At 44.7% G+C, this 23,983-nt stretch overlaps 1 protein-coding gene across 3 annotated transcripts in view; it reads right to left on the reverse strand.

Moving 5' to 3' along the window:
- Window positions 1-23,983, reverse strand: part of LOC126282166 (eye-specific diacylglycerol kinase) — a 1,350,273-nt gene that overhangs the window by 142,805 nt on the left and 1,183,485 nt on the right. For all 3 annotated transcript variants that reach the window (XM_049981691.1, XM_049981690.1, XM_049981689.1), the window contains exon 5: window positions 1,053-1,182. In XM_049981691.1, coding sequence (XP_049837648.1) covers window positions 1,053-1,182 — 130 coding nt within the window. The remainder of the gene's footprint in view (window positions 1-1,052; window positions 1,183-23,983) is intronic.

A 23,983-nucleotide genomic window follows, 5' to 3' on the forward strand; every position in this document is an offset into this window, starting at 1 on the left:
TAACTTGCCAGCACCTATAAAAAATTAGCTACTAATAAAGTTCAGTTTAAGAGAAGCCCAAGAGATTTAATGGTAGTCACCTCTTCCACTTCGCTGATGAATTTCTAAGCATAACCGGCTGGTGTGTGTGTTACAAATGACATAAAATAAAGTAGTAGCACGATCTCACTTCTGTAAAAAATGAGTGCAGTAATGATCATTGTAAACAAATGTTGTACAATGATATTCTTGTTTGATGATACATGGCTTCATATAGCCTAAGAATTATCATATGCAGCGCCGTGTACTGAACATTTACGTGTTTTCTGCCAGATTATTTACTGCCCTTTAAATAAAAATATGCTTTTTTTACTTATTTCATATTAATTAGAGCCATTGCACTTGAGATCTGTGAAAAGTACATTTGTATATTTGTTTTTCTTTCTAAATATTTGTTGTGTTTTCTCGACATATTCTAGAGGAGGAGAAGATTAGAGTTTAACGTCCCGTCGGCAACGAGGTCATTTAGAGACGGAGCACAAGCTCGGATTATGGAAGGATGGAGAAGGAAATCGGCTGTGCCATTTCAAAGGAACCATCCCAGCATTTGCCTGAAGCGATTTAGGGAAATCACGGAAAACCTAAATCAGAATGATCGGACGCGGGCTTGAACCGTCGTCCTCCGGAATGCAAGTCCAGTGTGCTAACCACTGCGCCACCGCGCTCGGTACATAATTTACAGCCTGGAGGATCTCTTCACTATGGATCCACTGGAACGAAAAAGTACATCTGACCTAATCAGGAGTTTTGAAAGGGTGCGACAGTTCATGACCCGATGAATGCATGTTTGTGTGAAAGAAAGAGAAGGGTGTTTAAGACATTTTATGGGTTTCTTACACCAGAACTTTATACAAGTCCTTTCATTAACAGCTAAAAAAGCTCTCTTCGTACATATGCTTAAATGGATTTTCTTATTATGGTGCGACAAATGTCTGTAACACGCTGTATATGTTACGTGAGACATGTAGGATAACAATAATTAGTCAGAAGTATTGTGGTAAGTGGAGACATACCAAGATTACACTCCTCTCCAATCTTCTGAAGGTTGAAGCAGGACTCCTTGTTGTGGTAGGCCGTCTTACACCACGAACAGCTGATCGCCACAATCTCTTTGGAGCTGAAGGACAGCTTCGATTGGAACGACTGAAAGAAACAAAAACAACAACTGCCATCAGCGTTCATTTCTAGCTGTATAAAGAACAGACTTACCACATTAAAACTATAAACTACTCTTATACATATCCAACACCGTTCAAGCATGTGTTCTTTTAGAATTTATATGTACACAGCAAATGAAAGTATTTTAAAATTTGAGGGTTTCTACTGCCAACGTTTATATTTTTTCGTTTTTTTTTTCTTTTACGTCAGAGATTTGGTTCATGTCACACGTATTATACATCTCTAGTGTCACCAGAAACATACAAATTTGGTGGGTAAACGAAATATACATGGGACCCATCATCATAGAACAAAGCTGGTTGTGTCAGATCTTGACTGGTCCGCTACCTCGTCCTACTTAGCCCCACAGAAAATGTATCAGACTATTTGGACAGTGGGTGAAACGTACCAAAGAACATCGCCGCATTTGACGCTTCAGATAGGAGTAACGTTGAGAGGCGGTCTGACGGCTTTGGGTCTGTTTATTCAGGTGTGTAACAGTTGTTTTTGATGGCTGCAAATGTCTGCGTTGTGAAGATCTCTCGGGAACGAATAGTTATGACGCAGTTCTCGCCTCATGGACGACGAACATGCTCATTGATCACCCAGATTTAGACTTTTCGCTGGTCCCCAAAATTGATTAAGACAAAGGCTGGGGTGATTCCCTCGGAAAAGTGGACTTAGCTGATTTCATTACCCATCCTTGTTCAACCTCTCTTGTTCTTCACTTCGATGGCTTTGTCATTGACGGAATATTAAACCCTATCCTCCTGTTTTCTTTAGATGGCGGAGAAGGAACAAAGAAAACGACTTGTACATAATTTTTGGGATGGTTTGGGATTATCTGAGCAATCTTTAATAGCAAAAATTTATATAATGTTTTGATAGGTATACCAATCGTACCGTTACAAACACAGACGACACCGGTATTCTGTTTGCATGTACTTTCCCTGGATCGTATCGTGTGTGACCTTCGCAACAGCTTCCATTATCGTTCCATGCAGATAATCATGAATATTCGTGAAGTAACAAGCAGTGTTCTTTACAGGACGAATTAAGAAATAGCTATGCAACGAGGCAAGATGTGAATATGTTGCTGGCCACTTAAAAGGCATTTGAGAGAAGTATACTTTTTGGGTAATTGTTCGTCAAGCTCACTTCACACTGTGAAGTTGAAATATGCCTTACTGCTGTACTGGTAGCTTGTGTTTCTAAACTAATTTCTTTATTTTATGTAACGAAACAAAAAATTAACCCTTGTTTATTTTTAAAAAATAGTGACGAGCTCTGATTTCCCCTATTTTATCTTCGTGATCGTTGCTCCCTATGTAAGTCGGTGTCAACAAAATATTTTCGCATTCGGAAGAGAAAGTTGGTGATTGGAATTTCGTGCGAAGATTCCGTCGCAACGAAAAACGCCTTACTTTTAATGAAGTCCACCCCAAATCCTGTATGATTTCCGTGATACTCTCTCCCATATTTCTCGATAATACAGAACGTGCTACTCTTCTTTGAACTTTTTCGATGTACTCCGTCAGTCTGAACTGGTAAGGATCTCACACCGCGCAGCAGTATTCCAAAAGAGGACGGACAAGCGTAGTGTAGGCAGTCACCTTAGTAGGTCTGTTACATTTTCTAAGTGTCTAGCCAATAAAACGCAGCCTTTGGTTAGCCTTCCTCACAGTATTTTGTATGTGTTCCTTCCAATTTAAGTTGTTCGTAATCGTAATACCTAGGTATTTAGTTGAATTTACGGCTTTTAGATTAAACTGACTTATCATGTAACCCGAAGTTTAACGAGTTCCTTCGAGCACTCATGTGGAAGACCTCACACTTTTCGTTATTTAAGGTCAACTGCAACTTCTCGCACCATTCAGATATTTATTCTATATCGTTTTGCGGTTTATTTTGATCTTCTGCTCACTTTATTAGTCGATAAACGACAGCGTCATTTGCAAACAATCGAAGACGGCTGCTCAGATTGTCTCCCAAATCTTTTATATAGGTAAGGAACAGCAAAGGGCGTATAACATTACCTTGGGGAACGCCAGAAGTCACGTCTGTTTTACTCGATGACTTTCCGTCACTTACTACGAACTGTGGCCTTTCTGACAGGAAATAACAGATCCAGTCACATAACTGAGACGATATTCCATAAGCAAGCAATTTCACTACGAGTCGCTGGTGTGGTACAGTGTCAAAAGCCTTTCGGAAATCCAGAAATACGGAATCGATCTGAAATCCCTTGTCAATAACACTCAACACTTCATGTGAATAAAGAGCTAATTGTGTTTCACAAGAACGATGTTTTCTAAACCCATGTTGAGTGTGTGTCAATAGACCATTTTCTTTGAAGTAATTCATTATGTTTGAACACAATATCATATACGAAATATGACACTACCAACAGATTCATGGCCACAGTTTTTACAATGTCAAATGCCCAGTCGTTAAAGTAAGACAAAGAGGTAGACGAATATGTAGATTACGAAGGAAGAGGGAAGAAAGAAGAAATGAAGGTAGGCAAAGGAAAGAAGAGAATAAATATTAGAGTTTCATGAGAATAAATATTAGAGTTCCGTTTATTATTGATGTGGAGAGAAGAAATGAAAGAAGAAATAAGACTGGGAAACAAATGAAAGAGCAAAAAAAAAAAAATGAAGTGGAAAAATGAAGGAGAGAACAAAAAGACAGCAAAAACTGAAAATGTGGAAGGAAAGGAAGGCAGCTAGTGGTGGTGATGGAGGAGGAGGAGGAGGAAGAGGAGGATGTAGGGAGGAAGAAAAGGACAATGGTACAGGAGGGAGGACGACGCGGGGGAGCAGGGAGGACGACGCGGGGGAGGAGGGAGGACGACGCGGGGGAGGAGGGAGGACGACGCGGGGGAGGAGGGAGGACGACGCGGGGGAGGAGGGAGGACGACGCGGGGGAGGAGGGAGGACGACGCGGGGGAGGAGGGAGGACGACGCGGGGGAGGAGGGAGGACGACGCGGGGGAGGAGGGAGGACGACGCGGGGGAGGAGGGAGGACGACGCGGGGGAGGAGGGAGGACGACGCGGTGGAGGAGGGAGGACGACGCGGGGGAGGAGGGAGGACGACGCGGGGGAGGAGGGAGGACGACGCGGGGGAGGAGGGAGGACGACGCGGGGGAGGAGGGAGGACGACGCGGGGGAGGAGGGAGGACGACGCGGGGGAGGAGGGAGGACGACGCGGGGGAGGAGGGAGGACGACGCTGGGGAGGAGGAAGTAGGGTGAAAGATGAGGGTTTACCGTCTCTTGTATTAGAACTAGTTCTGTTGGACAAGGATGGGGAGGAAATCGTCTGTGACCATAGTGGCAGTACAGGCATTTGCCATTTGAGATTTTGAGGACGAGAAGGAAATATCACAGTATATTTATCAATTTGATTCGTGTCAGTGTCGTCAGTTTGTCGGATCAAAGTTGGTGCTCAGTGAGGCTGGTGGCCTCGTTTCAAGTGAAACGACTTGGCCGCAGCTGAATATTGGCCGCATAAAGCAGAGGGAGCCGGGGGAGGACCGAGAATAGCCGCGCGCTCCCCACAGGACATCCGTCATCGTTAGCGGCGCCGACGCCGACGCCCCATTCATCAGGAGGCGCCATTCAGGCACACCTGCACGGCCGCGGCCGCAGCCGCAAGGCGCCGCCTGGCAATCTGCCAGCGAGCTTCGCGACGGCTGCCGATTCCTGCTCAGAAACGGACGTTCCTCGGAACCACCACCACTTACCAACTAAGACAAATCTAACCGTGTGTATGCGGTCTGTCGAGCCATCTATCCGTTCTAAAGTATTCGTTTCCTTTTGTTCTTTTGTTAATACAAATCTGACTAGGTACACCTTACAGCCTGAGACCATAAATACTATAGATCGTACATTAACGTCTTTGAACTGAAACCAACTTTTCGATCACCTGACCAATGGCGACATCTACTAGCAGACGAGTTCTGGAATACTGTTTACTTTATCTCGGTTGCAATATTTTTATCAAAGATTTCATTATTGCAATGGTGAAATCTTGTACAGCGTTTGGTCGCACCGAAAGACTTGTGAAAGCTTATAATATTTCGTTCCACATTAATACAAAAATAATTTGCGAACACATTTTTTGAAAGTTCGTCCTTCCAATCTAAAACTTAATGAATGAGGAAAATTCTGAAACAGAAAACGTTGATTTCTTATGCACTACAAGAATTTTTTATGTTTTCTTATTTATTATGCTTTTTATTTTGATTGTTTCGGTATCTGCTATGGAGCAAGCAAACCCCATAATACATAAACGCTTATTTTGTTTAACAATGCGACATTATGGGTAGAAATGGATATCATTCCTTATATAAGCAAAATAAATCATTTCACACGGATTTTTGAGAAATCGTCAGACAACTTAATGCTTCCTGCCAAACTATTATTTCGTCTTCCAATCGTGTGGAAGTACCAAACCAAATGACACATAATGAAAAAATAATAATAATAATTCACTGAAAAACTGTAATTCTGTCGTTTGTAAAAAGGAGCAAATGTCAATACAGACTTTCGAATTGTTTGGTACCCTTTCGTTTGGCCGAATGCAAAAATGCATCGCATTAATGTTGGGAATTCAGATGAATTTTGGTTACCTGTACCGCCACATGTTGTTGTTGTTGTTGTTGTTGTTGTCTTCAGTCCTGAGACTGGTTTGATGCAGCTCTCCATGCTACTCTATCCTGTGCACGCTGCTTCATCTCATAGTACATACCGCAACATACATCCTTCTGAATCTGCTTAGTGTATTCATCTCTTGGTCTCCCTCTACGATTTTTACCCTCCACGCTGCCCTCCAATGCTAAATTTGTGATCCCTTGATGCCTCAAAACATGTCCTACCAACCGATCCCTTCTTCTAGTCATGTTGTGCCACAAACTTCTCTTCTCCCCAATCCTATTCAATACCTCCTCATTGGTTACGTGATCTACCCATCTAATCTTCAGCATTCTTCTGTAGCACCACATTTCGAAAGCTTCTATTCTCTTCTTGTCCAAACTATTTATCGTCCATGTTTCACTTCCATACACGGCTACACTCCATACAAATACTTTCAGAAACGATTTCGTGACACTGAAATCAATACTCGATGTTAACAAATTTCTCTACTTCAGAAACGCTTTCCTTACCATTTTATATCCTCTCTACTTCGACCATCATCAGTTATTTTGCTCCCCAAATAGCAAAACTCCTTTCCTACTTTAAGTGTCTCATTTCCTAATCTAATACCCGCAGCATCACCCGATTTAATTTGACAACATTTCATTATCCTCGTTTTGCTTTTGGTGATGTACGTCTTGTATCCTCCTTTCAAGGGACTGTCCATTCCGTTCAACTGCTCTTCCAAGTCCTTTGCTGTCTCGGACAGAATTACAATGTCATCGGCGAACCTCAACGTTTTTATTTCTTCCCCATGGATTTTAATACCTACTCCGAATTTTTCTTTTGTTCCCTTCACTGCTTGCTCAATATACAGATTGAATAACATCGGAGAGAGGCTACAACCCTGTCTTACTCCCTTCCCAACAACTGCTTCCCTTTCATGTCCCTCGATTCTTATAACTGCCATCTGGTTTCTGTACAAATTGTAAATAGCCTTACGCTCCCTGTATCTTACCCATGCCACCTTCAGAATTTGAAAGAGAGTATTCCAGTCAGCATTGTCAAAAGCTTTCTCTAAGCCTACAAATGCTAGAAATGTAGGTTTGCCTTTCCTTAATCTAGCTTCTAAGATAAGTCGTAGGGTCAGTATTGCCTCACGTGTTCCAACATTTCTACGGAATCCAAACTCATCTTTGCCGAGGTCGGCTTCTAACAATTTTTCCATTCGTCTGTAAAGAATTCGCGTTAGTATTTTGCAGCTGTGACTTATTGAACCGATAGTTCGGCAATTTTCACATCTGTCAACACCTGCTTTCTTTGGGATTGGAATTATTATTATGTAATACTATAGCAACAAACCGGTCAGTTGATAAAATAAATGCTTCTTTTCAGCCATAAACAAGAAAAAGGCTCTGTAATGGTGTGGAGCGTGTGCAGTTGTAGTGATATGGGACCCGTGATAAAACTAGATACGACTCTGGCAGATGACACGTAGGTAGCTTCCTGTCTGAGCGCCTACATCTGTTTATGTCAATTGTGCATTCCGACGGACAATTTCAGCAGGACAATGCGACACCCCACACGTCCAGAATTGCTACAGAATAGATCCAGGAACACTGTTCTGAGTTTGAACATTTCCGGTGGCCGCCCAACTTCCCAGACACGAACATTATTGAGCATATCTGGGATGCATTGCGATGTGCTGTTCGGAAGGGATCTCCACAGCCTCGTACTCTTGCGGGTTTATGGACAGCCTGCAGGATTCATGGTGTCAGTTCCCTCCAGCACTACTTCAGACATTAGTCGAGTCCATGTTACGTCGTCTTGGGACACGTCTGCGTGCCAATTGTACGGGTTCCTTTGGCTCTTCAGTGTGTATAGTTCAGACAATTGGCACAGTTGGAGAGCATCGAACCGAGCACAAGCGACATATTAAACAAAGGGAGCTTGACAAATTGGCCACAGCTGTGCGTTGCCTGAAAAAAAGGACAGAAATATTGTTTGAAAACACGAGAGTCTTGGCTCATGAGTCAACATCTTAGGATTCCATTATAAGGAGACGGCTGAGACCAGAATGAACAGCAAAAATTTTAACAGACACGGGGAGTAAACACTTAGTAGGGTGTGGGTCGAAGTCTGAAAATCTAAAGGAAGCGAAGAAGGATGTGCGACGCTTGTAGGCAGCCGGGAGCTACAGGTTCAAACGCGGCGCCGGCCCCTGTCGTGACTTTTCGTCACTCGGTCCCGTGGCGTGTCGGTCCCGTTTCGAGCCTCTGATTGGTGGCAGAGTCTGGAATCTTTCCTTCATAAACGGAAAACTGCCAGCTCCGGCAACCAGGGGCTTTCACTGCTGACGACAATGGCCGAGATAGTTATCGAAAGCTAGAAAATTATATTGGAAACGGGTGGCCTGAAAACCGAGTTTTTATTCAGAAATTAAAGAAGCATGGCTCTGTGAGGGAAGAAGCAATTACTTTTTGCAAGAAGTGACCGATAACTCGAACTGTAAGATTCTACGTCATTCGTAAATCGACGTCTGTCAAAACAATTATGCTCAATACATACATCCTTACTGCACGCACCACTTATTTTCGACGACGCCGTCAGACGTGCGTTACTCAATAACATGGTCTTCTGCAACATTTTACGAAGTATCAGACCGCCATTCGTCTGGGGGTGGTTCAATTGTCTCTGAGCACTATGGGACTTAACTTCTGAGGTCATCAGTCCCCTAGAACTTAGAACCACTTAAACCTAACTAACCTAAGGACATGACACACATCCATGCCCGGGGCAGGATTCGAACCTGCGCCCGTAGCGGTTGCGCGGTTCTGTCTCCACAGGCGGACTTGCTTATAATGTATGAAAGTGCACCTAGCAATTAAGAAAAACCGCTGTCATGACCCACTAAAGTGTGACACTGAAAATTGATTAATACGAGTACCAAACCTGGAAAGCTGTCCACTCAAGATCATGCACGCGTCCACTCTCCAGCACTTTACGGATGACGCCAGACACTTCACGAAATTACATTGGTGTCTGTGTTGGCCGGGGGAGCGGAGGGCAAATCTACAACCAAACTGAGGGTTGCCATAATGTCCGTAAATCGTAGCCAAAACGTGCTGAATCGAAACAGGCACGCGACACGTTTCACCGAGTGTTGGGTTCTTCCACTGACCTGTTCGAGGTATCTGACAGGTCTTTCTCGGTAGTACTATGCACACAGAGTTCTAAATTCTCTCCACTGTTGTCTGCGGCCTACACTGATTTGCGTACAGCATATTTCGTTTAAAGCTGTGTCACGTTTGCCTACGGGATTGCCGGAGTGGTAACACCGGATTCCGTCAGATCACCGAAGTTAAATGCTGTTGTGCTTGGCTAGTACTTGGATGGCTGACCGTCCGGGTCTGGCTGGCGGAATGGATTCAGCCCTTGGGAGGCCAACTGAGGAACTTTTTGATTGAGAAGCAGCGGTTCTGGTCACGAAAACTGATAACGGTGGCGGGAACTGTATGCTGACCTCACCCCCTTCATATCCGCATCCAGTGACGCCTATTGGCAGAGGATGACACGGCGGTCGGTCGGTACCGCTGGGCCTCCCGATGCCTCTCAGGACAGAGTTTTTCTGTATCACGTTTGGTTCCTGTCGTAGAAATTTTTACTTCTGATATCGAAGAAACAAGGCCTCATCTCATACCGTAGGTCAAAACTCTTACGTGTTATTCGCACGAAATTTCCATATTCTACTTCATTCTTATAGAAACCACTTTGTCAGCGAGCCGCGGGAGCTCTGATGGGCACACTTGTAGGCGTCTTGTGTGAGTGAAAGCTTCATCTTCTATCGGCAACATTCGTGTATTATCATATGCGATATAACGCACGGATGTAGACATACCTTCGGTTCCGGGCAACATTCAGCAGCAGGGTGGTGGTAGCAAGTTACGACTATCTATGAGGGTCACTCCAAAAGATATGCACACGATTTTTGTAAAAATACAGTTTTCATTCTGCATGTGTGCAAGTTTTACAGTGTGTAGATACATTCTTCCCGCGTGTTTTCAAACTCAGTTCAACATGTTCCCCTGGGTGGCGCCGTCACAGCATGCCTTCAAGATGGTTGCTACACTTGACGTTCGTCAGAAGCAACGTGCTGTCATAGAATTCCTGTGCTGTGAAAACTAGACAGTGGGAAACATCTACAGGAGGTTGGAAAATGTGTATGGAGATGCTGCTGTCGATCGCAGTACAGTTAGTCGGTGGGCCAGCAGGTTAAAATGGCTCTGAGCACTATGGGACTTAACAGCTGTGGTCATCAGTCCCCTAGAACTTAGAACTACTTAAACCTAACTAACCTAAGGACATCACACACATCCATGCCCGAGGCAGGATTCGAACCTGCGACCGTAGCAGTCGCGCGGTTCCGGACTGAGCGCCAGCAGGTTACTTGACGAAAGCGGGCTCGGCAATATTGAGGATTGTCCTCGCAGCAGCAGGCCTCGTACTGCACACTCTCCAGACAATGTGCAGAGAGTAACGAATTGGTGACTGCTGACAGACGCATTACAGTGAACGAATTGTCACGCTACGTTGGGATAGGGAAGGAAGTGTTTGCAGAATACTGAAAGTGTTGGCGTTAAAGAAGGTTTATGCCAGGTGGGTTCCCAGAATGTTGACAGTGGTTCACAAAGAAAAACGAAAAATTGAATGCAGCGAAATTTTGGAACAGCACGAGAATGGTGGAGATGAATTTCTTGGAAGAAATGTGACAGGTGATGAAACATGGGTCCATCATTTTTCACCACAGATGAAGAGGCAATCAATGGAGTGGCATTATGAGCATTCACCCCAGAAAAAATTCAAAACCACACCTTCAGCTGGAAAAGTTATGGCTACGGTGTTTTTCGATTCCGAAGGACTCTTGCTTGTGGACATCATGCCAAGTGGAACCACCATAAATTATGATGCATATGTGACCACAATGAAGAAACGTCAAGCTGGACTGAGTCGTGTTCGACCACATCGGCAAAAGCAGGATGTTTTGCTGTTGCACGACAATGAACGGCCACATGTCAGTCAAAAAGACCGTGGAAGCGATCACAAGACTCGGATGGACGACACTGAAACACCCGCCTTACAGTCCTGACCTGACACCATGTGACTATCATCTCTTTGGGAAACTGAAAGACTCTCTTCGTGGTACAACAGTGGCTCCAACAGGTTGGTTCAGAATTTTACCGTGCGCTCGTTCCAAGATGGCGTAAGACAGTTGAGGGATGGAAATTATATGGAGAAATGAAAATATTGTTCCTAAAGGATGTATCTACACACTGTAATACTTTCAAACATGTAGAATAAAAGATGGATTTTAAAAAAATAGTGTGCATTTCTTTTGGAGTGACCCTCGTACACCACTCCTCGGACTCTTCAGCGATAAAATGAACGTGTAAAACGGCACTAAAAGTCATGGGATTACTATACCCTATGCGAAAATAATGATAAGACATGTCCCGCTACAGAGAGAAGTGGGTAGAGGTTAGCACACTGGACTCGCATGCGGGAAGACGACGGTTCGAACTTCTGTCCGACCATCCTAATTTAGATTTTCAGAAATTTTCCTAAATCGCTTCAGATAAATACCGGGATGGTTTCAGTGAAAGGGCACGGCCGACTACCTTCCCCATCCTTCCCTAATCCGATGGCACCGGTGACCTTCCTCTTTGGTTCCCTCCCCCGAATCAGTCAACTAACCGTGTCCCGCTCCCTTATCTCCGTGTTTTAATCCGGGTACGAATACGACCGAGTTGTCGGTAGCAGTAACACAAGCAGGATGCGCAATAATATGACCATCTCTCGCTCCGCTGACGCAGCCGCGAGCTGTCTTTGATGACGTGTGGAATATTAGCCGGCGAGTCCGCTCGTAATTTATTTACTCGGAGCCGCGGTTAGTCCAGCGCCGTCCATTCCAATGCAGCATTTATTGGCGCGCTCGATAAACAAGGCGTTGCGGCGCCGCGTTAAATCACACGTCAGCGGACTTGGTGGCAGAGCAGTGGCGGGTTATCTGGGCTTAGGTGCGCGCTGGCTAATGCGCGCCATACAGGAGACGGACGCCATTAAGGACGGAGAGTAGGGTTGCACGACCCTGGCTGACCCCGTCTACCTAGCCTGTTCATATCAACGAGAGTTGCGCGCAGCCTGGATTACACAGCTACCACATCGAGAGTCTGCTCCGATGTGGGGCCTCCTTCACCGCCTGCAGCAGTGCAAGGGATTCCGGCTGCAAACACATTCGCGTTCGCTGGGGTGCGCCAGACAATCTCACTACTGAGTTCTGTACAGTGTAGACGACCCGAGTTCACGCACTACACAGGATGAGGGATTTGTGTGTGCGTTTCTGGATCTTACGAGCACTCTTACGTCGAAATTATCAACGCAATTGTTGTTGTTGTGCCAGACGGAGTGGCCGAGCGGTTCTAGGCGCTACAGTCTGGAGCCGCGCGACCGCTAAAGTCGCAGGTTCGAATCCTGCCTTGGGCATGGATATGTGTGTGATGTCCTTAGGTTAGTTAGGTTTAAGTAGTTCTAAGGGACTGATGACCTTGTAAGTAGGCTGTTTAGGTTTTTATGTTGGTAACGCCATGTAGCACTGAATTTCAGGGAGAGCATAAGGGAGCAATTGACAGGAATGGGGGAAAGAAATACAGTAGTCGAAGAATGGGTAGCTTTGAGGGATGAAGTAGTGAAGGCAGCATAGGATCAAGTAGGTAAAAAGACGAGGGCTAGTAGAAATCCTTGGGTAACAGAAGAAATATTGAATTTAATTGATGAAAGGAGAAAATATAAAAATGCAATAAATGAAGCAGGCAAAAAGGAATACAGACGTCTCAAAAATGAGATCGACAAAAAGTGCAAAATGGCTAAGCAGGGATGGCTAGAAGACGAATGTAAGGATATAGAGGCTTATCTCACTAGGGATAAGATAGATACTGCCTACAGGAAAATTAAAGAGACCTTTGGAGATAAGAGAACCACTTGTATGAACACCAAGAGCTCGGATGGAAACCCAGTTCTAAGCAAAGAAGGGAAAGCAGAAAGGTGGAAGGAGAATATAGAGTGTCTATACAAGGGTGACGTACTTGAGGAAAATATTATGGAAAAGGAAGAGGATGTAGATGAAGATGAAATGGGAGATACGATACTGCGTGAAGAGTTTGACAGAGCACTGAAAGACCTGAGTCGAAACAAGGCCCCCGGAGTAGACAACATTCCATTGGAACTACTGACGGCCTTGGGAGAGCCAGTTCTGACAAAACTCTACCATCTGGTGAGCAAGATGTATGAGACAGGCGAAATACCCTCAGACTTCAAGAAGAAAATAATAATTCCAATCGCAAAGAAATCAGGTGTTGACAGATGTAAAAATTACCGAACTATCAGTTTAATAAGTCACAGCTGCAAAATACTAACACGAATTCTTTACAGACGAATGGAAAAACTAGTAGAAGACGACCTCGGGGATGATTAGTTCGGATTCCGTAGAAATGTTGGAACACGTGAGGCAATATTGACTCTACGACTTATCTTAGAAGCTAGATTAAGGAAGAGCAAACCTACGTTTCTAGCATTTGTAGACGTAGAGAAAGCTTTTGACAATGTTGACTGGAATACTCTCTTTTAAATTCTGAAGGTGGCATGGGTAAGATACAGGGAGCGTAAGGCTATTTACAATTTGTACAGAAACCAGATGGCAGTTATAAGAGTCGAGGGACATGAAAGGGAAGCAGTGGTTGGGAAGGGAGTGAGACAGGGTTGTAGTCTCTCCCCGATGTTATTCAATCTGTATATTGAGCAACCAGTAAAGGATACAATAGAAAAATTTGGAGTAGGTATTAAAATACATGGAAAAGAAACAAAAACTTTGAGGTTCGCCGATGACATCGTAATTATGTCAGAGACAGCAAAGGACTTGGAAGAGCAGTTGAATGGAATGGATAGTGTTTTGAAAGGAGGATATAAGATGACCATCAACAAAAGCAAAACGAGGATCATGGATTGCAGTCGAATTGAGTCGGGTGATGCTGAGGGAATTAGATTAGAAAATGAGACACTTAAAGTAGTAAAGGAGTTTTGCTATTTGAGGAGCAAAATAACTGATGATGGTCGAAGTAGAGAGGATATAAAATGTAGACTGGCAATGGCAAGGAAAGTGTTTCTGAAGAAGAGAAATTTGTTAACATCGAGTATAGATTTAAGTGTCAGGAAGTCATTCCTGAAAGTATTTGTGTGGAGTGTAGCCATGTATGGAAGTGAAACATGGACGATAAATAGTTTAGACAAGAAGAGAATAGAAGCTTTCGAAGTGTGGTGCTACAGAAGAATGCTGAAGATTAGATGGGTAGATCACATAACTAATGAGGAAGTATTGAATAGGATTGGGGAAAAGTGAAGTTTGTGGCACAACTTGACTAGAAGAAGGGATCGGTTGGTAGGACATGTTCTGAGGCATCAAGGGATCACCAATTTAGTATTGGAGGGAAGCGTAGAGGGTAAAAATCGTAGAGGGAGACCAAGAGATGACTATACTAAGCAGATTCAGAGGGATGTGGGTTGCAGTGGGTCGTTTTAGAAACGACTTCCTGATATTTAAATCTATACTCGATGTTAACAAATTTCTCTTCTTTGGAAACGCTGTAACTGCCATTGCCAGCCCATGTACTATTTTAAGTGTCTCATTTCCTAATCTAATTCCCTCAGCTTCACCCGACTTAATACGACTACATTCCATTATCCTCGTTTTGCTTTTGTTGATGTTCATCTTATATCCTCCTTTCAAGACACTGTCCATTCCGTCCAACTGCTCTTCCAGATCATTTGCTGTCTCTGACAGAATTACAATTTCGTCAGCAAACCTCAAAGTTTTATTTCTTCTCCAGAGATTTTAATTTCTACTTCAAATTTTTCTTGTGTTTCCTTTGCCGGCCGCGGTGGCCGAGCAGTTCTAGGCGCTCCAGTGCGGAACCGCGCGACTGCTACGGTCGCAGGTTCGAATCTTGCCTCGGGCATGGATGTGTGTGATGTCCTTAGTTAGGTTTAAGTATGAGACTGATGACCTCAGATGTTAAGTCCCATAGTGCTCAGAGCCATTTGAACCATTTGCAGCGCCCTCGGGGAGTAGAGTTATTTTTGTACGGTCTTTGTTAAAACATCATGATCGAAAACCTATAAAAGGAACGATGTGCGTTTTTATTTAACTGGACTGACCGAAATGGTGTTACTACGTATCGAGCAGTATTTGCATATCATGACTGTACCCTTCATTTAGATACAAACCTTGCCAGAGAAGGGAGCTCACGCAAAAACGTTGATCATAAAGCTAACATTATCTTCCACGCCGATTCCATTTTACGGTAAGTTTTCGTCAGGGGTAAGTCCAATTTGATACAGCAGGAAAATTTCAAAACTGCGGAATTGTTTGTGACATCCTCATGGTAACTGAAGTCTTCCACGGTGCTAGGATGTCATTAAAAGAAACACGCAGCAGTATCAATACTTCAGCTCATTCATAAAACTGATACCTGCAACCGCGACAAAGCAGTCTGCAAACGAGAAGTCACTATTACAGTCCTACGCTATCAAGTGTCAAGTCATCGACTGGTCACTTAATAATGGCTTGCACATGTTTCAAAGGCTGCCGATCCGTGCCCCCATGGATATTTTTGAGGTAACACGTCGCCAAGACGTCCAAGTTGGAAGCTGACAAGGCGACTCAGAACGAGCGGCTCCGATAATACGAGGTGCATTCAAGTTCTAAGGCTTCCGTTTTCTCTCTCTCTCTCTCTCTCTCTCTCTCTCTCTCTCTAAGTAACTACTCACCCGAAATCGATGAAACTTGCGTTACTTCTCGACGTAATCGCCCTGCAGACGTACACATTTTTCACAACGCTGACGCCATGATTTCATGTCAGCGCCGAAGGCTTCTTTAGGAGTCTGTTTTGACCACTGGAAAATCGCTGAGGCAATGGCAGCACGGCTGGTGAATATGCGGCCACGGAGAGTGTCTTTCATTGTTGGAAAAAGCCAAAAGTCACTAGGAGCCAGGTCAGGTGCGTAGGGAGCATGAGGAATCACTTCAAAGTTGTTATTACGAAGAAACTGTTGTGTAACGTTAGCTCGATGTGCGGGTGCGTTGTCTTGGTGAAACAGCACACGCGCAGCCCTTCCCGGACGTTTTTGTTGCAGTGCAGGAAGGAATTTGTTCTTCAAAACATTTCCTTAGATGTACCTGTTACCGTAGTGCCCTTTGGAACGCAATGGGTAAGGATTACGCCCTCGCTGTCCCAGAACATCGACACCATCATTTTTTCAGCACTGGCGGTTACCCGAAATTTTTTTGGTGGCGGTGAATCTGTGTGCTTCCATTCTGTTTCTGGATTGAAAAATGACATTCACGTCTCATCCATTGTCACAACCGACGAAAAGAAAGTCCCATTCATGCTGTCGTTGCGCGTCAACATTGCTTGGCAACATGCCACACGGGGAGCCATGTGGTCGTCCGTCAGCATTCGTGGCACCCACCTGGATGACACTTATCGCATTTTCAGGTCGTCATGCAGGATTGTGTGCACAGAACCCACAGAAATGCCCAACTCTGGAGACGATCTGTTCGAAAGTCATTCGGCGATCCCCCAAAACAATTCTCTCCACTTTCTCGATCATGTCGTCAGACCGGCTTGTGCGAGCCCGAGGTTGTTTCGGTTTGTTGTCACACGATGTTCTGCCTTCATTAAACTGTCGCACCCACGAACGCACTTTCGAAACATCCATAACTCCATCACCACATGTCTCCTTCAACCGTCTATGAATTTCAATTGGTTTCACACCACGCAAATTCAGAAAACGAATGATTGCACGCTGTTCTAGTAAGGAAAACGTCGCCATTTTAAGTATTTAAAACAGTTCTCATTCTCGCCGCTGGCGGTAAAATTCCATCTGCCGTACGGTGCTGCCATCTCTGGGACGTATTGACAATGAACGCGGCCTCATTTTAAAACAATGCGCATGTTTCTATCTCTTCCAGTCCGAAGAAAAAAAAAAAATCGGAGACCTTAGAACTTGAATGCACCTCGTACCTCCGGAATCGTGAGGCTGCTGTAGCCTCGGTTGTGGCACTGGAATTGCGGTCACCACACATTCATCGTATGTGTCGGAATCTTCCTTGTATGTCATACGATATCTACAACTGACCCATGGCGGCGCTAAACGGTGTTTATACAGGGTGCGGAAAAATAATTTGAACGAACTGTAGGACAGAAAGACAGCATCAAACGGCGGAATTTGAGTATAGAAACTAGAGGTCGCAGTTGAATATTTACGGCGCTATGCCAGCATGAAAACGCTCGTCAGTTCTAACATTTGCTACGACACAATTTAATTAAATCGATGCAAGTTTATGTACAAAAGCATACTCATTTTCATTTACTTTGACCCTTTTAGGACGCAATGAAACATGCACCATGGACATCGGCTAAGTGCGATACACGTGTACCTGATGCTTTAAGTTTTTCTTGTTCTCATTGATTAGCCCAAGTATTTTGTTTACGTATACATTTTCAGTGAATTACATTTCATTTTTAGTAAAGACGTTCATGTGTCGGATTTCAGTTACGCTCATGTAGCGCCGAAAATATGCAACCCGTATTTCGTATACTCAAATTCCTTTCTTTGGTGCTGTCTCTCTGCCCTACACTTTTGATCAAATTCTTTTCCCCCATCCTGTACCTAACGAGGATACCGTCCCAATTTCCCGTTGCCTATTCATATTGATAGAGTGTGCAGGGCACGAGGAGGACTTCAACATATGTGAAAGAGAACGGACTCTCGGCCGTTTTCGAGAATATCATGTTTGAAAACATTAGGCTTTCTTATATACATTGCATGATCGCTAGCGTTCGCAGCCAAGTGAGAAAACACTGTTTCATAAACGCGAGGTCTCTGGATCTAATCTCCCCATTGGTACTTTTTTAAATTCCCACTTAAATCTAACAACATATTTATTATGACTGTGCAAGTTATCAATATTTAGTGATTCGTTAAATTATTTGCATAATTTTTATTCTAAAATTGCAGAAATTTTTTTTGTAAGGAGACGGGAAATAAAAACACGAACTTGCAGTCAGGCCAGTACAGTCATTTTATTTATATTATTGTGTCTACACTTGTGAAAAGTATCACGTGTAACCGATGGAGAACTGCACAGATCAGATTGATACTGATCGTAGAAACATAGAAAACATGAATTAATGAGACGTACGGCAAGTGTGATGAGCGTCGAATACGGTTATAGTGGGGATCTACTCCCAAAATTGTAGAGAAAATTTTCAGAGTTATCATTACTAAAATAATAAATGTTTCATTAGACATCGATAATTTGCAAAGTTATAATAAATCTACCATTAGAATTACGTACGAATGAAGAAAAGTATCAGCAGCGAGATTCGGAAATTGAAATAAGAACACCGTGAATTCATTGTCGCAGGAAGGGGAAACTTTATTGACACATTCCTGGGGTCAGATACATCACATGATCACACTGACAGAACCACAGGCACATAGACACAGGCAACAGAGCGTGCACAATGTCGGCACTAGTACAGTGTATATCCACCTTTCGCAGCAATGCAGGTTGCTATTCTCCCATGGAGACGATCGTAGAGGTGCTGGATGTAGTCCTGTGGAACGGCTTGCCATGCCATTTCCACCTGGCGCCTCAGTTGGACCAGCGTTCGCGCAGGACGTGCAGACCGCGTGAGACGACGCTTCATCCAGTCCCAAACATGCTCAATGGGGGACAGATCCGGAGATCTTGCTGGCCAGGGTAGTTGACTTACACCTTCTAGAGCACGTTGGGTGGCACGGGATACATGCGGATGTGCATTGTCCTGTTGGAACAGCAAGTTCCCTTGCCGGTCTAGGAATGGTAGAACGATGGGTTCGATGACGGTTTGGATGTACCGTGCACTATTCAGTGTCCCCTCGACGATCACCAGAGGTGTACGGCCAGTGTAGGAGATCGCTCCCCACACCATGATGCCGGGTGTTGGCCCTGTGTGCCTCGGTCGTATGCAGTCCTGATTGTGGCGCTCACCTGCACGGCGCCAAACACGCATACGACCATCATTGGCACTAAGGCAGAAGCGACTCTCATCGCTGAAGACGACACGTCTCCATTCGTTCCTCCATTCACGCCTGTCGCGACACCACTGGAGGCGGGCTGCACGATGTTGTGGCGTGAGTGGAAGACGGCCTAACGGTGTGCGGGGCCGTAGCCCAGCTTCATGGAGACGGTTGCGAATGGTCCTCGCCGATACCCCAGGAGCAACAGTGTCCCTAATTTGCTAGGAAGTGGCGGTGCGGTCCCCTACGGCACTGCGTAGGATCCTACGGTCTTGGCGTGCATCCGTGCGTCGCTGCGGTCCGGTCCCAGGTCGACGGGCACGTGCACCTTCCGCCGACCACTGGCGACAACATCGATGTACTGTGGAGACCTCACGCCCCACGTGTTGAGCAATTCGGCGGTACGTCCACCCGGCCTCCCGCATGCCCACTATACGCCCTCGCTCAAAGTCCGTCAACTGCACATACGGTTCACGTCCACGCTGTCGCGGCATGCTACCAGTGTTAAAGACTACGATGGAGCTCCGTATGCCACGGCAAACTGGCTGACACTGACGGCGGCGGTGCACAAATGCTGCGCAGCTAGCGCCATTCGACGGCCAACACCGCGGTTCCTGGTGTGTCCGCTGTGCCGTGCGTGTGATCATTGCTTGTACAGCCCTCTCGCAGTGTCCGGAGCAAGTATGGTGGGTCTGACACACCGGTGTCAATGTGTTCTTTTTTCCATTTCCAGGAGTGTATATGAGCACACCTAAAAATTTCAAACTCGATTTTCTCGAAAACAGTTGAGAGCTGCTTCTTCATGTTTACATATGTTGAAGACCCCTTCGTACCCTAGACACCCTGTCAATATGAATCAAATCGGTGAGCGGAAGTTCTTACGGACTCTTCGTAAGTTAATTTCTGGCCCCGGAGGTCCCGGGTAGGAGCGGATATTTTTCCACGTTCCAGTCACTCACGAGGGCCCCAGGTGCCCTGTCTGCTGTCAAATTGAGTACCGTGGATCTTCCTCGTTGGCAAAAGGCGGCCACGTCGATGGGCGCTCCATCCGTCCCTCCTTGCCACGGCGAACGAAAGGCCGCACCCTGCTTGCAGTCACACCAAAAGGCCTTTCACGTGTTGAGCCCCATAAACGCGACCTTTTTCGCAGTTGTTTCATGCGGACAATTTCCTAAGAGCCGCCAAGCCAAAGCCTATGACGGTTGACTGATAAGCCTGGTAAAGAAGCAAGAAAAAATTTTTGTTTCAATTAATAAAATGTTCCGCGCTATTGCGCCGCGATCGAATGGATTTCACATTCGAACCCAACTTTTCATCCCCAGATGCGGAGGGCATTTCCAAAGGGGATCATAGCTACTTCGAGTGTCCGATTGACACCCCGGTTCAGACACTGTAAGAAGCCGCGAGTCCCCTTGAAAATGCAGATGAGGATGAAACGTTTGGTGTAATTGTAAAACCCACTGTGAAATTTCCAGAAGTATAAGGTTACATTTTGTGATGTTTGTTTCTCAAATAACTCACCTTACTTCTCGACATAGTCTCCCTTGAGTGATATACGCTTGATCAATAGATGCTCCAGCTTTTCCATCCCATCGGAAAAATAGATTCTGTCAAACTCTGCAAAATATTCTTTGACTGCAACCATCACTTCCTCATATGATTAATTTTTTTCCCCCAGCAAGCCAAAGTTACAAGTTACGGAACAGGAAGAAGCCCTTGAGGCTAAGTCTGGTGAACAGCGTGGCTTGAAGAACCGATTCCAAGTCAATTTGATGCACTTTCGTCACTGTCTTCGCTGATGTGTGGGATGGTGCATTACCGTGGAGAAAGAGCACTTATTTGCGACAATTGAAAGAAAACAGCCCTCGGTCACTATTTTTAACTAATTAACCGTCCGCCCCCCGGTAGCTGAGCGGTCAGCGCGACGTACTGTCAATCCTAAGGGCCCGCGTTCGATTCCCGGCTGGGTCGGAGATTTTCTCCGCTCAGGGACTCGGTGTTGTGTTGTCCTAATCATCATCACTTTCATCCCCATCGACGCGCAAGTCGCCGAAGTGCCGTCAAATCGAAAGACTTGCACCAGGCGAGCGGTCTACCCGACGCCACGCCACGCCCTCGTCACACGCCATTATTATTATTATTATTATTATTATTATTATTATTATTATTATTATAACGAATTAACCGGGTTTCAATACTGATAGGAGTGTCTCCTTCAGAATTTAAATCAAAGAATGGTCTAAAACATGGTCACTGAATTATGACTAAAAACGTATGATACAGAGTATAAGTACAGAGTCATCCTATCAGTGGTGAAACATGGTTAATTCGTTAAAAATAGTGACCGAGGGCTGTTTTCTTTCAATTTTAACTATTCACAGTCTCTGAATGTGCAACCACGTTCAAAATTTTGTACTTCTTCGCGAGCCAACCAAAGTTGGAAACGGTCCACTGATGAAGGATAATACCATTCACATACGGTTCTGCCTTGCGCCCAGTAATCTATGAGGATTATTCCTTGGCCCCTCACCTTACCAGCTGACAAAATGGTCTTTGCCTTCTTCGGTGCACTTTCACCAGCCTTTGTCCATTGTTTTGACTGTCGTTTTGACTCTGGTGAGTAATGTGAGATCCGGGTTTCATCGACACTCACAAATCGGCGCAAAAAGTGTTGCGGATTTCCATGAAACATCGACACACATGTTGCCGAAATTGGAAAAAACGACATTTTGTATGTGGATTGCGTGATTGATACTTCTGTAATTTTTTCGTTTTTGTTTGTTTGTTTATTCACGCCGCGCGGGATTAGCCGAGCGGTCTCGGGCGCTGCAGTCATGGACTGTGCGGCTGGTCCGGCGGAGGTTCGAATCCTTCCTCGGGCATGGCTGTGTGTGTTTGTCCTTAGGATAATTTAGGTTACGTAGTGTGTAAGCTTAGGGACTGATGACCTTGGCAGTTAAGTCCCATAAGATTTCACACACATTTGAACTATTTTTTTGTTTATTCATAGACACAATCAAATGTCAAACGCATGAACCTGTGTTCAGTGTATGCCGCCTGAAGATGGTCAGTGTATGGCCGAAACCGGTTACGACTGTGTCATAAACTTGTGATTGTGTCTATGAATAAACAAAAAAACATTTATGTCGAAATGTTGTGTTGCATGTGCTTTTGATTAACCGCGAGGAATTTTATCTTGGCACCGACCTATAACACAGCTTTTTCATAACCTATACTCAGTGCAGGACATGAAGGACTTGCTCAGTTGATATAACTGCAGTTCCGCGATCTCACGAATTTTTATTTGGCGGTCTTGCATTACCATATCATGAATTTTGTCAATGCTTTTCTTTTGTGGTGACCTGAACTGGGCGGCCGTAACGTGTCAAACGATCCTTTAACAATCAAGCTTATCAACCACGATGCCGCAACAAAAATGTTATATTCTTACAAGGAAATTTACCACAATTATCAAGCCACAGCTATAAACTAACAGCAAATTTTTGAAAAATGAAGGGAGACAACAAGAATGAAAGAGGACCTAAATTAAAAAGAAAAAAAAAAGAACACTTCCATGTGCGCAGCTAAACGCAGATCGAGAGATTACACGCAGATAGCTTGAGGAGGAATAACGCAGTCGTTCTTTTGTTCTCTGAAGTTGTACTCGGTGAAGACGTCTGTCTCGAGGTATCGTTACCTCACTAATTCGCAGAACTCCAGCGTCAGGCCCGGAAAGAATCTCGGTATCTTCTCGCAACTCAGTTAAAACTAGCATTCCGCCAATTCAAAAGTTACTGCACACGGGGACCTAATCCGAGTTACAGATGCAAATGTAATTGTAGCACAAGTTGGGAGCTCGCTAATCCTGGTCGCTAGCGAGAAGGCCCTGGTGATGAAACGGCTCTTTCGTAGCACCGAAGCATATCCGTGTCCGATTACTGTTTCCTTGTTCATTCTAACTTCTTTATTACACGCTAAGCAGCACCGAGCAGCGTAGTTCACTACGCCTCCAAGACTGCAGAAAAAAAAATCGTCCGTGTATTTCACTGAGCGTATCACGAGAGCCTATCTCCATAGGGACGCACATTGACCTATACTGCGAATCACATATGACATACCAGAGACTCCACGATTGCTGTAACTCGTATCAGCTATAGGTCTGCTCAGATTCTCAGTAAATTACTCTTCAAGAAACTACTGGGGACTAAGAATGATATCACTATGCCGGAAGCTTTTCATCTGCTTCTGCTGCAGAACTCAACTGATGAAACTCCTGGAGGAAGAGAGGTGGCGGGGGAATGGCGAATGCATCCGTAACACCGCCGTAAGTATGGGTGGGTGTCAAAAGATGCTACGTAAACATAATCTACCGATGTTAGTGAGGACTCCACTGATTTCGGTAGTGGTAGGTTGACTGATAGTTTCGAGGACATTACACCTCTAGGAATTTGGTGGCGGTATTAGTGAGGGAGGAAGAGAATGAAGAAAAGCTTAAAAAAAAAGCGAGTATTAGTGTCGAATCCATGACATTCGGGGTTGCTAGGCTTAATGGTAACAGTCTTAATGGCAACTGATCTACAGTGGAGAGTGGGAAAGAAGGGGTGGGAAGGGGGAGTTGAAAGAGGGAGTCGACATGAATTGTGGAACGTATGTAACAATTTCGACCAAATTTGATACACTTATCACTTCAATCTGTAAGGACATAGGGATACGACTTGTCTAGTAGGGAATAATAAAAAATGACTGTCATGAGTGCAAATCCAAATTCTTTGGGGTCTCTGGTTGCTTGACAACGGTCCCAGTGACATTTCTACTCTATTTGCATGGCATCAATGGCGTGTCAAAGATATACGTAACGAAGCAAAGCCCAGTAGCCAAGAAGTGGAATAATGCGCATCCCCAATGCGAAACGTTTATAAACCGACAGATTTTTGGATTGCTCGAACACAGTTCTCCATCGCATATCACGTGA

Source organism: Schistocerca gregaria, chromosome 7 (assembly GCF_023897955.1).
Source record: "Schistocerca gregaria isolate iqSchGreg1 chromosome 7, iqSchGreg1.2, whole genome shotgun sequence".
NCBI classification, from domain to species: domain Eukaryota; kingdom Metazoa; phylum Arthropoda; class Insecta; order Orthoptera; family Acrididae; genus Schistocerca; species Schistocerca gregaria.